Raw genomic sequence first — 16498 nt, 5'->3', positions numbered from 1 at the left:
AAATAAAATAAAAAGAAATGCAATTTAGTTCTCAGTGCCTGCACACCTCCTCTCTCATCGCACCATGGCGGACACCTCTGTCAGCACTGGGAGCTAGTGGACAGCAAGAATTCTGATGACTGCATGACGTCACTTGGTGTGGGCTTTGCCACCAGGCAGGTGGTAAGCATGACCAAGCCTACCACAATCATGGAGAAGAATGGGGATCCTATCACCATAAAGATACACAGTACCTTCAAGAACACAGAGATCAGTTTTCACCTGGGAGTAGATTTCGAAGAGGTAATGGCAGATGACAGGAAGGTTAAGTAAGCCCTAACACTGGGCGGAGGCAAACTTGTCCATGTGCAGAAGTGGAACAGGCAGGAGAGTATGCTTACAAGGGAGCTAAGTGATGGGAAACGCATCCTGACTCACCCTCGGCACTGTGCTGAGCACTCGGTCTCATGAGAAGGAGGCGTGGCCTGGCTGCTCCGTCACTGACTGCTCCTCTGCCAACTGGCCACCCCTCAGCTCAGCGCCATGCTGCCTCATGGTTTCCCTCTGACATTTTGTTTAAATACTCTTTGGTTGGGATTTTTCTGGAGATACTGGGCATCAGCCTGAACCCAGTTCCCATTGTGTATATAGTTTATTTTTTAAAACTGTATCAAAGGGTACTCCAAGGTCAATAAAGCAGAGCCAAGGCAAAAAAAAAAAAAAAAAAAAAATGCAATTTAGTAGTCAAATTTACAGTTATGTTAAATGTAATATGTTTCCTAGTTTAAATGGATCGTAAATAGTTAGAAACAAACAATTCAGATAAACTATACATAGATAGATGGTCTTTGAAAACTTCAGATATCTATAGTATATGGCATTTAAAGATGTTTTATTAATAAAATGCTTTTCATGACAGTGAGACATGTCAGAAACAATGTAAGACCCTAGCAGGGGAGATGGCTCCCCTTGGCCAAGTTGGTCAAGTGTTTGCTGTTCAAATGGGAAGAGTCTTAAGTTTGTATTTCCAGAACTCATGTTAAGCCAACATGGCCGTACACATCTGCAGCTCCCTGTGGGATGGGATAGAAGGCTTCCTGGAAGCCTTCAGGCCAGCCATCCCGCCTGGCATACTGCAGTGGCCAAGAAGAAGACACCTGTCTCAAGGTGGAAGATGGCAACCAATACCTGTGGGTGTCTTTTGGCCCCAACTGGTGTATTCACATACACAAGCCTGCATGCACACACACAAATATGCACAAAGATTTTTTAAAAAGCAAAACTGGACTCTTGCTAATCATGACAAATCCACTTTAAATATAATAGAGGTTAAACATAAGAAAGTTGGGATGACTGTATCAGAACCAATGTACACTTCAGATCAGATGATGTCTAGAGATAACAAGATTCACTTCATACTGATAAAGGAGTGGGTTCAAGAAGCCATAAGAACTCTTAATTTAAATGCGACTGAATGACAGTTTCACCATTCTTTCTCAGTACTTACTAAACAAGTACAAAGAAAAGTGGCAAAGCTTTGAAGTCTTACATAACACTATCAAAGAACATGTCATATCAGTTCATCCAGAAGACAAAATAATACTACATGTTTATTCACTCAATAGAAGAACACTACAATGCAGAGGATAAAAACTGATACAACTGAGAGAAGAAATAGTACAAGTATAGATAAAAACATCAACCTTCCCTCAGCAGTTGACAGCTCAAGTATACAAAAAGAGTCAGGAAAGATATAGGAGTCTGAACACAACTATCAACTTAGGTGATTTAACTGACATTTAGAGGATACTTCACGTGACAGTTTAAGAATGCACATGAAGGGGTGGGGGGAGTGATGTGTAGCACAGGAGCTGCTGCAGAGTCATTAATCAGTTCAGAGAAAAACTTGAAAAGCATGATGTAAGTAAAGTGTAGACATAACTGCTGAAAGAAGCAGTGTGAAGGAGGAGAGAAAAGGGTTTGGGGTGGCACTGTCCTACCAACTGCTGACCTTGACATGAGCAGTGTTAGAGAAGAATGGCCGAGAGATACACAAAATGTCTCTGGAAGTGGGTGTGTGTGTAGACTGCAGCCTACGTAAGATGTTTAGACATGAGAAAAAGCAGACACAGGTGGTGAGTGAACAGGGACACGTGGTCAATTCAGGCTTGCTTCTTCCCATGACATTTCTTAGAACATGGCAGAAATGAGCTGCCATAGAGGAAGATGACTTACAGTGGAGCACAAAAGCAATGGGGCAGAGCCCTTGAGAAGAGAATGGGGAGAGAGTCTGAGCTCTCAAGAAAACTGTTTGAAAACAGACACAAGGAAGTTAACTCAATAACAACAACAACAACAACACACACACACAAAAAAAAAAACAACAAAGAAATAAGCCAGATTTAGCAGCAAAAACCTTTGTAAGAAGTTAAATTACTCCATTTTAGTTCAATGGGCTACATAGTCAAAACTTCATAACTAAGATAAATGTATATCACTACAAATGAGCGTGTTTACTACACAGGCCCAGTAATGGCTTCCTGATCTCAGAACAGGCAGGACAACTCCCGTTCTTGTCTCAGATGGCCATGGATCACTATGCTTTTTCTGTTTTTTCCTCGTGCCTCTTTGCACCAAAATCTACATGAGGTCTATATTATGGGTAAAACCTTCTGTATATACTTCCAGAGTGAGTATTTCAATAGGAGTCTTCTAACTCAGCTAAGATTTTAAGAGGAAATCAATACTCAAAAGCATTACACAATTTGAATTTTAACCTACTAGACAGGAGTACATTCAGAAGCCTGGGCTAAGGACAAGTCTATAGGAAACACATGGGGAGCTAGGGAGATGGTTCAGCTGGTAAAGTGCTTGTCATGCGAGCCGAGGTCTGGAGTCTCGTCCCCAGCACTCATGTAAAACCTTGGGATAGTGATGGGTACTTGTACCCCAGTGCTGGGGAGGTAGAGACAGGATTCCTGGACTTCGTGGGCCAGCCTAGCTTAATTGTTGCTTAGAGAGCAGTGCCAGAGTTTGACCACTGGCCTTCACATACACACATGTACATACAAAGAAAGTACATAAATAATATGATAGTGCTTGTTTGCCTTTGTATTTAACGCTGAAGACTGTAAATCTGTTTTGGTAATTTACATCTTCTAATGTCTGCTATTTAAAGTAAGCAATAAAATTTAACATTTCTAAGTTGAAGAGGCATATAACTAAATACCTCAAATGATGTATTTTGAAATACAGTTAAATATTAAAGAATTCTGGCAATTCAATTATACATAGGAGCAACTAAATAAAAATATTGAATCTCACAGATATAAATATAAATTTAAACAAAATAATACTATCAATTTCTCATTGAAGAGTTAATTTTAAGTAAATTATGATAGTAATGCTATATAGCATACAAAGGAATCAATATTCTTCATTCTTCATTGAGGCACTGACAACACAAAGACTAATTTCAGTTTGTATGTTTATATTTGTGAGATTGAATATTTTTATCTATTTCCTCCTATATATAATTGAATTGCCAGAATGCTTTAATCTTTAAGTGTGTTTCAAACTATATCATTTTATTTTTCAAATTTAATTCATGTGCTTGTGTTCATGAGTGTGTAGACCAGAGGTCTATATTAGGTTTCTTTCTCAGCTTCTCTCTACTTTATTTTTTGAGACGTGGTCTCTTACTGACCTGGAACTCACCAATTTGACAGACTGGCTGGACAGCAAGCCCCAGGGACTCCCCTGCTCTGCCTCTGCAGCACTGGGATTTCAGGTGGGTACTGCCCTGCCTGGTTTTACATGGGTGCTGGGGGTTCAAACCCAGGTTTAAGCTTACACATGAAGCACTTTACTAAGTGAACAATTTCCATAGCCCTAAAACTATTAAAGAGAAATAAAATGAATTATGAATTTTAAGTATCACTTATAGAAATTTATTTTATAGAAATAATTATAGAATAAACAAAGACAGAGGCTCAATGATAGAAATATATTGTTAAAGATGTGATACAAAGATAGTCTAACAAAAATCCCAACACCATGCAGAGTTCTCCCAGAGACTGACTCCCCAAACACTACAGACTTATAGTCCTTGGTTGCCCCTGAGGTGGAAAGTCCCTATTGCTAAAGACCCCATGTACTTCAGATACAGTTCCCAGAGGCCCCTGATCTGGAAGTGACCTGAAGGCCTATTCTCTGATGATTAGCTTTCATGGTACTAGGTACCCTGTAAGCTTCCCAAGTTAAAACAAACTAACAAACAAAACCTAACAGTGATACCCAGCTATGATGTCTATGAACTGCACTGACCAATAGATAAGTACTATAACCTTAAGAGTGCAGTGGCACACACACCTTGGCAGTAACCAAGAGCTTTCTAGTTGGACTTAAGACCTACTCAACAAGAAAGAAATCATAACTCATAATGGAAAACTATCCAACTACCCATGGCTAGTGAAGTTGTGAATGCTGGAAAAGAATCTATACTCTTCACCTTACTAAGCCAGGATAATTCCTAACTATATTCTAAATATTTGTCCTTATACTCACAAAGTATAAATGTAGTCCTTACCTTTCACCAAGGAAGCTTTTCTCTGCAACAGAGATCAACACAGAAAACTACAACCAACCAAAATGCAGAGTTGTGTAGCTATGTCCCAATGGATACAAAACAACTCCTATAGCTAATACTCACAGGATACTGGGGAAGAGGGGAGAGAAAAAGTGTAAGAGCCAGAGGATCGGAGAGTTGGCTGTAAGGTAGGATTTTCTACTAATGATGTCAGAAGCTACAACTATAAAGTGTTACCAACATGACTAGCTAAACATGAGCTAAACAAAGCTAACAAAAATTGCTATGCCAGAGTAGATATGGAAAGCCCACAAGGTCTTAGCCCTAGTTAAAGAACTACAGGTGATAAAGAAATACTGAGAGTAACACTGATCTCCAGTAAGGAAGAGCACAACAACTGGTGATTCAATACTAAGTGACCAGCCCTAAAACATATACAATTAACATATAGACTAAGCAGATTATATTAAGGAATATATACTCATAAACATATATACATGTAACAATTAATGAAAAAAGAGGCCGTGAATTTGAAAGATAGCAAGGAGGGGCATATGGGAGGGTTTGGAGGAAGGAAGGGGAAGGGAAAAATGATGTAATTATAATCTCAAAAATAAAGGAACTAGTAATAATGATATAGCAACTTAATGGAATATTTGGTCATTCAAGATAATATGAGAAGATATTTAGTGGCTAGTTTTTTTTGTTCATATCAGAACAATATTTATAATACTGTAACATATATAATAAAAATAGCTACATAAACAATATATGGAGCACATCCCCAAATAGGATAGTCATTGGGAGAGCAACCATAGCTCCATAGCTATTTGTTAGTAACACTAAAAAGAACCCTAGCCAATAAAATAGGGGATTATTGTTGCTTTTTTGTGTGGGTTTGAACTTGTTTGGCTTTTGGTTCAATTAAAGCCCAACACTGGCAATCAAGCAGTGTTATCAGTGCAGAGAGATAGCATTATCTACCTGAGAGCACACTTGCCTTTGGATTGTTTGCATCAAACAGACCAGTAGAAAGTCCAATCAGTAAGGAATTCTTGCTTTTAGTTTTCGGTGGAGAATCAGAGTGAGATCGAATTGGAATTGGTTCTTCTGGTGAACAATGAACTGACTGAACTAAGTTCAAGCCTGTGGAATGAACCACTTTCTGGAAAAACGATTCTGGCTGTTCTGACTTCTCTACATCACACCCAGACTGTGGAGAATTGTCTACTGCAGGATCTGTGGAATACAGAAGAGTTTAAACTTTAAGTCTACATAAGAGCACTTAAATTCTAAATATCAACAAGTTTTATATACTGTTTAACATGAACTCCATCCAAGGGGCTGGAGAGAGAGATGGCTTAGTGGTTACAGCACTTGCTGTTTTTAGAGGGACCTGGGTTTGGCTCTCAGGACCCAGACAACAACTCAGAAGCATCTGATATTTGAGTTCAATGAGATCTGCCATGCTCTGCTGGCCTTCACGGAACCAAGACAATACACAGTTGTGTATATGAAGGCAAACTTCTCAGGCACATACAATATATTTTAATTAAAAAGTCAATTCCATCCCAAAACAACCTCATACCAGGAAAACGGAATCAAAGTATACATGGAAGTATAAATAATCTCTAAGGAAATATAGTATTTTAATTTCAGGATTTAATAGACGCTTTCATTATGTTGGAATTTTTAAAATATAGAAATTCAAAGAAATATTAAAAATTCAGTTTAGACAATCATTTTTCAGTTTATTTTCTTTATGCAGAGTGGAAAATTATTTATATTGTCTTATATTTTAACCAATAGTATTTTAAAAAGAAACCAATTTATTCACTGCCCTTAGTATATTAGTTTTATTTTAGCAGTAATTCTTTTCATTTGGAACAATATAACCTACCAAAAAGTTACCAGCTTAACTTATGGTCCTGGGCTGGCTAATGCAGATTCTTGTTCTCTAGGCCTATTTTAGTTTAAGAGAAAATTATGATGACTTTACCTCTATGATCCTTACAGGAGTGGTCCACATTCCCTGGAATTCTATCTTCACAAACTTCACTCTGCTGCACAGCAACCTTATCTTCCAACCTTCCATAGATAGGTAAACCAAACAACAACAACAAAATACCACAGTTTATTGGAAATAAAACTCCCTCATATAAAAAAAATGAAACCCGCATCTACTAGTATCCCCTGCTTCCTTGTCCAAGTATTTTCTCATTTTTATATAATACTTTCTCCTGTAAGCACAATATATTTTCTACTTTGAGCAAAATGAAACTCGCCAATTACTAATCACTAGTCACCAATCATTCATTCATTTTGAATGTCAATAGCAGTAGAATCTTCATTTGAGGAATGACTAAATTACAAATGCAATTCACTTAAAATTATACCTCTATGTTTCAAAACCAAACACATCTACTTTTGCAAAAACACTTTATGTAAATTACTACTTGTTGGAGCATCACAACATACAGCATCAGTAAGTAGTGATGAAGTAATGGACTTATTGAGTCATCCTTACATCCATATAGTGGAATATGGAATATCTATCTATCTATCTATTCAAATATTAATGAGAGAAAACTTCCTAGACTATGAACTTTTTAAAAATATTTATTTTATATGCATGTGTGTTTATGTGTGTGTGTATGCATGTATGTGTTTGTGTACATACATGAGTGTATGTGTGTGCATCACAAGTGCACAAGAGTTCTCAAAGGACAGAAGAGGGCATCAGTTATGCTAAAACTAGAGTTCCAGGAGCCTATGAACTGCCAATGTATGTGCTGGGAACCACACCCAGGTCTTCTGCAAAAGCTGCAAGCCCTCTTAACCTATCTCACCTGGTCCCCAGACTACTGACTTTTTATAAAACCAAGCAAGGTGAGGATGGAGAGACAGCTCAGTAGTTAGAAGAGAACTTGCTACTCCTTCAGAAGGACTAGGATTTGGATCCTAGCATACTATGGGTAAACTCATGAACACATAAGCTTCAGCTCCAAGGGCTCTAATGTGCCTCCTTGACTCCATAGTACCTGTGCACACACATGTGAGCACACACTTAAACAGACACACAAATAAAACTTTTAAAAGCTGAAAAGGTGGAAAGCATTGACTATTATTATACTAGCAACTATATTTGGAATGGGCTGAAGACATTAGTTTGTTTATACATACTAAAAATTATCTGCAGAGAAATATCAGAATTTAGATGAAAGGAAATGGAGGCTGGTAAGACATTTACTATTTATTGTCATGTACTTGGTGATTTCTGACCCATGTGAATAACTATTATGAAATCAGATTATATGGTGTTACAATGTGAAGATATTAAACTAGTATAATAGTTCACGCAGCATTGCTTATTGAAGAGCTTTCCAAAGGGACTGAGCTTTGAAAAGCAGAGAAAGACAACTCACTCAGTCTCCTTAGCTGCTTCCTTCTCTCTAGTCCATACATCTTTAACAACAGGCGGCAAACTCCCATCTGTGTGTGTGCTACTGGGCTCCTGTAGAACTTCTGTTTCCAAATCATCAGGTTCTTCAAGGCAAAATCAGATGTCAAGGAAAGTCTGTTCAAAAAGAGACTGAATAAACTTTATTTAAGTTATCACTATAATTTGCTTAACTAATGCTAATCATATACAAAGCAGTTTTAAGATTTCTGTCTTAGTCCTATAGAGCAGTCACTTCTGAAATGGAAAGACTAGTCCTTTCATCTTTTTGGTATCACTCAAAGACTTGATTACTGTGTATAATACTCATTATTATATAAAATGTATGCCTTACTAAAATTATAGTAATATGTAAATTAGCTTAAAGGCATCAAAACTAAAGAGTAAAGACACCTGTTGTTACAGTTTGGAGAAATAGACTGTGAGATTAATGATTAGGAAGGAAATTATAATCTTTAAAATCTATTTTCCAACAAATACACCCCCCCCCCACATATGATTACCTGGACTTTTACAATGGCCTAGAAAAAAAGTGGAGTATGGTAAATCTATTTTCATTTATATCCCCAAATAATTAATAGCTAGCGAACTACCCGTTTTTCTGGCAGTTTTTAAAAAGTATTCCACAAGAGCCAGGTATGGTGGTGCATGCCTTTAATCCTAGCACTCAGGAGGCAGAGGCAGGCGGATTTCTGAGTTCGAGGACAGCCTGGTCTACAAAGTGAATTCCAGGTCTACAAAGTGAATTCCAGGACAGCCAGGGCTATACAGAGAAACCCTGTCTCAAAAAAACCAAAAAAAAAAAAAAAAAAAAAAGTATTCCACGTATGTATGTATGCACATATGTACACATGGGTGTATGCATATGTACAAAGTTGTGTGAATACGTACAGAGGCTAGAATAGAGCTAGATCCCTCAGAACTGATGTTGTTGGTGTTTGCAGGATGTCAGCTGTGTTGGGATCCAAACTCTGATCCTCATGATTAGTGCTTAACTGCTAAGCCCTCGGTCCAGCCCCATATACTTCTCTTTTTCCTGTCTGAGATCTTATACTATGTTACTTAATTCAACACCATGCTTACTTTTCTAGAATTGAGACATACTTTTCTTGCTTACATTTAAATTTCTAATGACGTGACCCTGACCCATTGTGAAAGACAAGAGACATTCAAATGCTAATAATTTTTATCTGTTACTCACATGAATGTTTTTGGTCACTCATGCACAGTAAGCACTGAGGGAAAAGAACCTATTTCGTTTTTTAGTATGTAATTCTGTTCTTGTCAAATAGAGAACAAGAGGTAGTGGCAAATGGTTTGGTCGTTTCCAGAAAGGAGCTGACACAAGTTTTCCTTCAGGGATGAATTATATTAAGAGAAAAGGCCTCAAGATAATGGGAAATACGATCAGACTTTGACACAGGAAAGCATTAAGAAGAATAGCACCACGCCCGGTGGCGCACGCCTTGAATCCCAGCACTCAGGAGGCAGAGGCAGGTGGATTTCTGAGTTCGAGGCCAGCCTGGTCTGCAAAGTGAGTTCCAGGACAGCCAGGGCTATACAGAGAAACCCTGTCTCGAAAAACAAACAAACAAAAACAACAACAACATCAACAACCCCCCCCCCAAAAAAAAAACCCCAAACAACAAAAGGATAGCACCTTCTACTAGACAATGTGAAGAAGAAGGTCTTAGGGAGGACAGCTTTCCCTGTAGAACCTAGAAAGCAGGTTTATTAAGAGGTACAGCTTAAAGTAAGAGACAGACAGCTGCCATAGACAGGATGACAGATAGGGGCGACTCTAGAGAAGTCCCCTGAACAAAGGAAGGATCCGACTTCTATATCCTTCCAGAGGCTGATATGACACTCTACGTCACGGGACTTAGTTCAACTTAGCCCACAGACAGCACTGAAGAGCCACACACAGTGTAGCTCTATGAATCAGGGGTGGTAAACCCACAGCACAGATGGCTCCCAGACAAAGACCGGCAGGAAGCAAAGCCTGGCCTCTTCAGGCTGCGGGGCTGGACTGTGGGGTCACCAGCTTCCTAAAGGGCAGGTCCACAATCCAACCCCTACTCATCTTATCCATAGTAAAACCAGCTTACTTTATTCTGTAAACTCAATTTGTGACTATACTTTTCACAAAGCTTAAAATATGTACTCTACAGCTCTTTGCAGGGAATGTTAAGCTTGCCAGCCCCAATCTAGGCTATACCGCCTTCATTACTGCATACTTATTCGATTTAGTTTATTTAATTTCTTAAAATTTTTTTTCTTAATGTTTAAGAAGGGTGCAATATGCTGTCTTGTTTAAGCTACTATAATAGCTTATACTATAAGAAATTAATTTCGCTTAGCTCCACAGGTCAGAGAATCTAGTATCAGGGTACCAGGACAGTAAGTTCTGGAGAAAGATGCTTTCTTCTAGGTACACTGACAGCCTTTTTCTTCCTGTATTTTTAATATGACATAAAGGCTAGCTCTCTGGCCTCTTCTTAGAAGGATACTAATGCCATTCATGAGGTTCCACTGTAATTCAAAACTTAATTACCTCCAAATACACAGGGATTTAGATTTCAACGTATACATCTTTTGAGGAGCACAGACATTATTCTGGAATACCCACTTCTAACCATGCTTCTAACTCTTACACTGTGATGAACTAAAGATGGCTACATGAAACTGACAGCCTTGTTTTGCAGAAGGCACTGTTTTACCTTCACAAGTGAAACACAATGGGGGTGATGCTACTTCAATTCATGACTGGATGGTTAAGAAAGCTGGCAGCACCGGGCAGTGGTGGCGCACGCCTTTAGTCCCAGCACTCGGGAGGCAGAGGCAGGCGGATTTCTGAGTTCGAGGCCAGCCTGGTCTACAGAGTGAGTTCCAGGACAGCCAGGGCTACACAGAGAAACCCTGTCTCGAAAAAAAACCAAAAAAAAAAAAGGAAGCTGGCAGCTTCTGGTTGGTATCTGGAGGTCAGGGGCATCAGAAGAGAAGCAATTTTCTGAGACTAAAAGATCAATTTGTGTGTAGCAGGAATGTAGTAATTCTTAGTTACTGGGCAGAAATGGCTAAAAATGGCTGCAGATTCTTCAGCTCTCCTCCCTTTGAAGGGCAGGTTTGGCTCCCTACAGTGGGTTGACTTTGTGAGTTTGTGACAACTATGACCAAAAGAAATGCTAATTCCCTTGTTAACTTTAAAGAAATAAGCTGCAAACAAACAAAAACAGAAACACAGCTGCTTTTACTGTAGCATCCAGGATGGCTGTAGAGTCATTAGAACTTTTCTCTTTCGGAGGGGACTTCTGATTCCCCCACCTCAGACTGTAAAGATGCACTAAACTATCTCAGAGGGAAGCACAGAAGATGGGAAGAACAGGGGCTGGAGAAATGCTCAGCAATTAAGAGCAGTGGGTGTTTACCAGAGGACTGAGGTTCAATTCCCAGCCTCCACATGGCTCTCAAAGTGGGCAGGAGGGAGAGACCTACCACACTAAGCCTCTGAGGTGTACCTTCCAGGATGGCGGGAAAGCCTTCAGGCAGTCTTACCGATCTCTTAGGCAAAGACACAGTGTATTAGGAAACTCATAAGCCAAGACTTGACTCAGTCCCTGATTCATAAAATACTGCAATAAGAGGGCCTGTTCTTAGTGTGCAAGACCACACATGCCTGAATTCTAGAACAACAGCAGTGACAGCAGGACTCTGCATTCTGGGAGACCAGCCTGGCCCATGCGACAACCCTTGAAAACTCTTGTTGGTCTTAAAAATCAAAAACAGGAAGGAAAACAAAACAAAACAAAAAAGCCACAGTTGCTAAAAGTATAAAAATAGTGAGCCTAATTCGAGGTAATCACTCAAACATGTACACAAATTTTGATGATTAAAAATGTTCAGTATCAAATGCAACTTAGCTAATTAAAATCATTATAATATACCTTCCACATTTCCTTCTAACATTGATGGAGACACCTCAGTAAACTTTGGACTTTTTGTTTCAGTAGAATCAACAGTAGCTGATGGGTTTATTTCTTTTGAAATGCACTGCAGGTTCTCTTCTCCAGTAAGTAAGGGTTTGTAGTTCTCCTTTTCAGCATAAACCTCTGCAGAAGCAAAAGAATGAAGTCTACTGCTCTCAAAAGGTCTTGAGTTTATTTGCAATGACATTTAGAGCAACACACAAACATGCAAACACCCCAACTCTGATTGTTGCAACAAGTAGTTACTAGTAAAGCTCTTATACACTAGTAATTAAAAGCAAATTAAGATAATGTACAGCCAAATTTGATTCCATAACGACCTCTAGGGTGGTTAACACAGTTTCCATTTTCTTTCTTTTGGGGTAAGATTAATATACCTGTATTAAAATCAAACTTTAAAAATTATTAACCACATGTTTTTTTCATAATAGCAACTAATATTTCTAATTTGTTATAAATTCTGTACACTGTGGCTGTTTCCAGGAAAGAACTGGTTTATTATACAACAGATGCCTGCAGCTATCCGCTCTCAGCATTCTTGTGTGACTGCTGAACATTTTAGCAGCTGCTGTACCAACTCCCTAAAAGCAATTCTGTCATAGGTAGATGATTTTATATGCACAATAAATAATCCTGCCAATATGCAGACCTCTCAGTTCTCACCCTCACTGTCTTAGTCTTAAGCTATGCTTTAGAGACCTTATCAATTATGGCCTCTCCAAAGTCCCAGCTTTCAGAATCCCCATTTCTAACCTTCAGGGCTGTTTGTTATGGCTATGATAGTCTTTGTATGATGTTCTTTGGTAAGAACGAACAACGTTCTTTTGCCCTTTTGTAACATACATGGCAGGCTTTTTTCACTCTATTTCTCAGCATCTAGCTGACCACTACAGAACATGTCAATATTCCCATGTCCTAAGTCAATTTTTCACATGCTTTAGATACGAGTTTTGCCCTAAACCTCAAGGAACAACAGAGAAAAGAGAATGCAAAGGCAACACATATGTCCAGACCCTGTCCATGTCTCTATTCAGCTCCATTCATTCCCTACCTTGTGAACAAGCATCTGTACACACAGCTGCTCTTCCTTAGGTGCTGCTGGAACACTCAAACACCAAAAATTCATGGATCCAGAATGTCCTCCTTTTGTCTCATGACAGCAGTTCCTCCCAGTCCAAGAATAATGATATACAAACTTACCACACATTTCTTTTACTCAATTTAATGCCTGAGTCTCTTTTAAAGATACACCAGGAATCTTAAATTATTCCAACATTTTCCCTCATGGAAGACATGTGTGCATTTTTCCAGCTCCCTCATCCAGGTTTCCTTCATTTAGTTTCCTCATTTAGATTGCACTCAGGTCTCACTAAGTCATAACTCAAGATTCATTTATAACAACCACCACCCAGAACGGAAAAGAATTCCACACAATAAAATGAAGACATCTTAGCACATTAATTTTTAGCAATATTGGTTCTTAAGCTTACCACTTTTAAAAGATGTGTTTTCTAGCAGCTCTGTCTGTAGCTGTAATTCAGCCTCCCCAAGTATCTTCAGCACAGAATCTGTAGGGCTTTTCCCCCAGACTTTTCTTGGAGAGCTATTAGAATCTAACTTAATAACCTCTCCCACAGTATGTTCTGTGAGGAAAGAAATAGAAGAAAACAATCCTCAAAAATAGAGTAATTCATTGTTTAGTATTTAATTCCTATTATTCAACAAAGTGTTTCAGGCTAAAAGCTAATATAAAAATAAATTACAAGGTAAATATACATATGGGCTAAAAGGAAGAAAATAGTCTAAGAAAATCTGCTTTACTTTAGGTTATATATCATAAGCAGATAACTAACATTTCCTTTTTACAATAATAATAATTCTGGATAATTAATTTAAATAAAATTTAGCAAAGCAATAAATAAATAAATAAATAAATAAATAAATAAAATTAAAACCCAAATATATATACTTAAGAGTAATATATATTATATTGCTGTCCTGGAACTCACTTTTTAGACCAGGCTGGCCTCGAACTCAGAAATCTGCCTGCCTCTGCCTTCCAAGTGCTGGGATTAAAGGCGTGTGCCACCACTGCCTGGCTAAGGAGAGATTTTTTAAAGGCTACTTATGATGTTTAATTTTGGTTGTCAACAAAACTAGACCTAGAATCAGCTAAAGGGCAGATCACTGGGAGCGCCTGTAAAGATGTTCTTGCTCAGTTTATTTGAAGTGGGACGATAGATCCTCACTGTGGACAGCTCCTTCGGGTGGCAGACCAAGTCTCCGAAGCTTCGCTTTTTGCCTGCTTGCTTTCACTCTCACTGGCAAGCTCATCTATTCTGTAGCTGTTGCTTCTATCTTTGCTTTATTCCTTTCCTGATTGCAGAACCTAGCCTCTTTGGACCGTGCGCTCCATAATCCTTCAGGCCTTTAGTCCCAGACTAGGAATGTTGAAGCATCGGCCTCACAGAGGGAGCAGCTACTGGATTCTTGGCCTTTCAGGTGTGAGACGACATTTTTGGAAGATCCAAACTGTGTCATGTAAGCCAATCTAATAAGCCCTCTTGTAATACAGATTCACTCTATAGGTTATGTTCCTCTATCATACCTTGACTAAGATACCATCTGAAAGATACTTTATTAGGATTTAGGATGTAGCATAAAGAGGAGCAACAAACAGACTCCAAGATATAATGAGAAATGCAAATCAGCAAGAAATTATTGGTTCATACTACTGATATGACTAACATGAGAGACCTAATTTTCAAAAGTATGGCAAAGCTAAAAGACACATGAATCATGAAAGATGCAAACTTAATTGTTTTTCTAGTTTTAACTTTCTGTGTGTGTGTGTGTGTGTGTGTGTGTATGTATGGATAAGTATATACAAACATAACTGAAGTGTAAAAGCCAATATGAAGCCTCACAGCATTCTTACAGCATAAAAGTTTGCTGAGATGTATAAAAGACTTTGGGTCTGGCTAATCCTGATATATGATTTTTTTTTATTCACAAGTTCTTTATAATAATTTTGTTTTGTTTTGTTTTTTGTTTTTTTGAGACAGGGTTTCTCTATATTTCAGCTCTGGCTGTCCTGGAACTCACTCTGTAGACCAGAAATTCACCTGCCTCTGCCTCCCAAGTGCTAGGATTAAAGGCGTGCGCCACCACTGCCCAGCCTATAATAAATATTTAATTTAAGTGGTTAAAACTGGATGAAAAATAGGAATAAAACTAAAAACTGAAAGTGATGAAGACTGCCAAGTAATGCCAATAGAAAAGAAAATTTCTGGAACAAATGAAACTGGAAAAAACTGAATACCCATTTAAAAAGAAATCAGTTGCTTTAAAGCAAGGGGAGGAAAAAGCAGGCAGGGTTGGTGGTCAGTCTGCGTTGAAAGGACAGAACTTGAGAGTCTAAAGAAGATGAAAAAGGCTAGTGTCCGTCAAAGAAAACAGATTTCACAAAGCTGACGCATGTCATTAGCTGAACACTGATTTGTGTCTCAAGTGCAAGGAAATCACTGTTGTCTTGAGAGAAGCCTACCCAAAGGGATGGGAGGAGTAAGGCTTGGAGTTTATGAAGAGCCAGAAATACATCCTATCCACCAGTGAGAACAGAAAGACTTACAACTCACCAACGAGCCATTAGGTAGATTGTTCAGAAAGGCTGTTGACTCAGTAGAAGGGAAAGATTTGCCCTAGACTAAGCACTGCCTGATCCCACTTAATAGAGCTTAGGAAGGCCCTACAAGGGTCAAGATACTCATAACTAACTTAACTCTATTCCAGAACAAAGGTCAAGAATAATGACAAATATAAAACATATATAAATGCCATAACAACATTTAGTGTTTTGCCCCTAAACAAAATAATCCAGAATAGTATGATCAATCAATGAAAACCAATGTCCAAATGACAGAAATGATGAGACTACTTACTGGAGAAGGACATCTATAGTGATTATCACAGCTGAGTTATATTGGCTCAACAAACTAAAGAAGACTGGTCATGGGAGTGGCAAGGAAGGAAAGTTGGCCTGGTACATAGTTCAACTGTAGAGTATTTGCATAGCATGCAGAGGTCATGGGATTGACTCCATCACCGAAAAAAGAAGAAAAGAAGGAAGGAGAAATGTTGATACTAGACTTGTAGAAGGGGAAGACCAAAACCAAAAAAACCAAACCAAACCAAAACAAAAAAAAACCACGCAAACAAACAAACAAACAATGGAAAAATGACATCCAAGACTTTTCCTAAAATGGTAACAGCTATGACTCACAAACCCAAGAAACACAAGCCAACTATAGGATGGATGTGATAACGAGGTATCACCACCAAACTCCCTGGCACTAGGCCTTTAGGAGAATGAGGAGTAGCAGGAGGACACCCATCCACTGCACACAGAGCAAGAGGACAGCCATCCACTGCACACAGAGCAAGAGGACAGCCATCCACTGCACACAGAGCAAGAGGACAGCCATC

The 16498-nt window shown here is 38.7% G+C and overlaps 1 protein-coding gene and 1 pseudogene across 4 annotated transcripts in view; one reads left to right on the top strand and one right to left on the bottom strand.

The window, feature by feature from the left end:
* LOC110336843 overlaps nt 1–547 on the top strand; it is a 1177-nt pseudogene extending 630 nt beyond the window's left edge.
* Nek1 (NIMA related kinase 1) overlaps nt 1–16498 on the bottom strand; it is a 132909-nt gene that overhangs the window by 18778 nt on the left and 97633 nt on the right. For all 4 annotated transcript variants that reach the window (XM_021218780.2, XM_029531854.1, XM_029531855.1 and 1 more), the window contains 5 exons: nt 13504–13656; nt 11972–12136; nt 7993–8113; nt 6567–6655; nt 5568–5806 (listed from right to left, as the gene is read on the bottom strand). In XM_021218780.2, the coding sequence (XP_021074439.1) occupies nt 5568–5806; nt 6567–6655; nt 7993–8113; nt 11972–12136; nt 13504–13656 (767 nt within the window). The remainder of the gene's footprint in view (nt 1–5567; nt 5807–6566; nt 6656–7992; nt 8114–11971; nt 12137–13503; nt 13657–16498) is intronic.

Source organism: Mus pahari, chromosome 19 (genome assembly GCF_900095145.1).
Source record: "Mus pahari chromosome 19, PAHARI_EIJ_v1.1, whole genome shotgun sequence".
Lineage (NCBI taxonomy): Eukaryota > Metazoa > Chordata > Mammalia > Rodentia > Muridae > Mus > Mus pahari.
The sequence above is the reverse complement of the archived record's forward strand: the minus strand, read 5'-3'. Positions and strand labels throughout refer to the sequence as shown.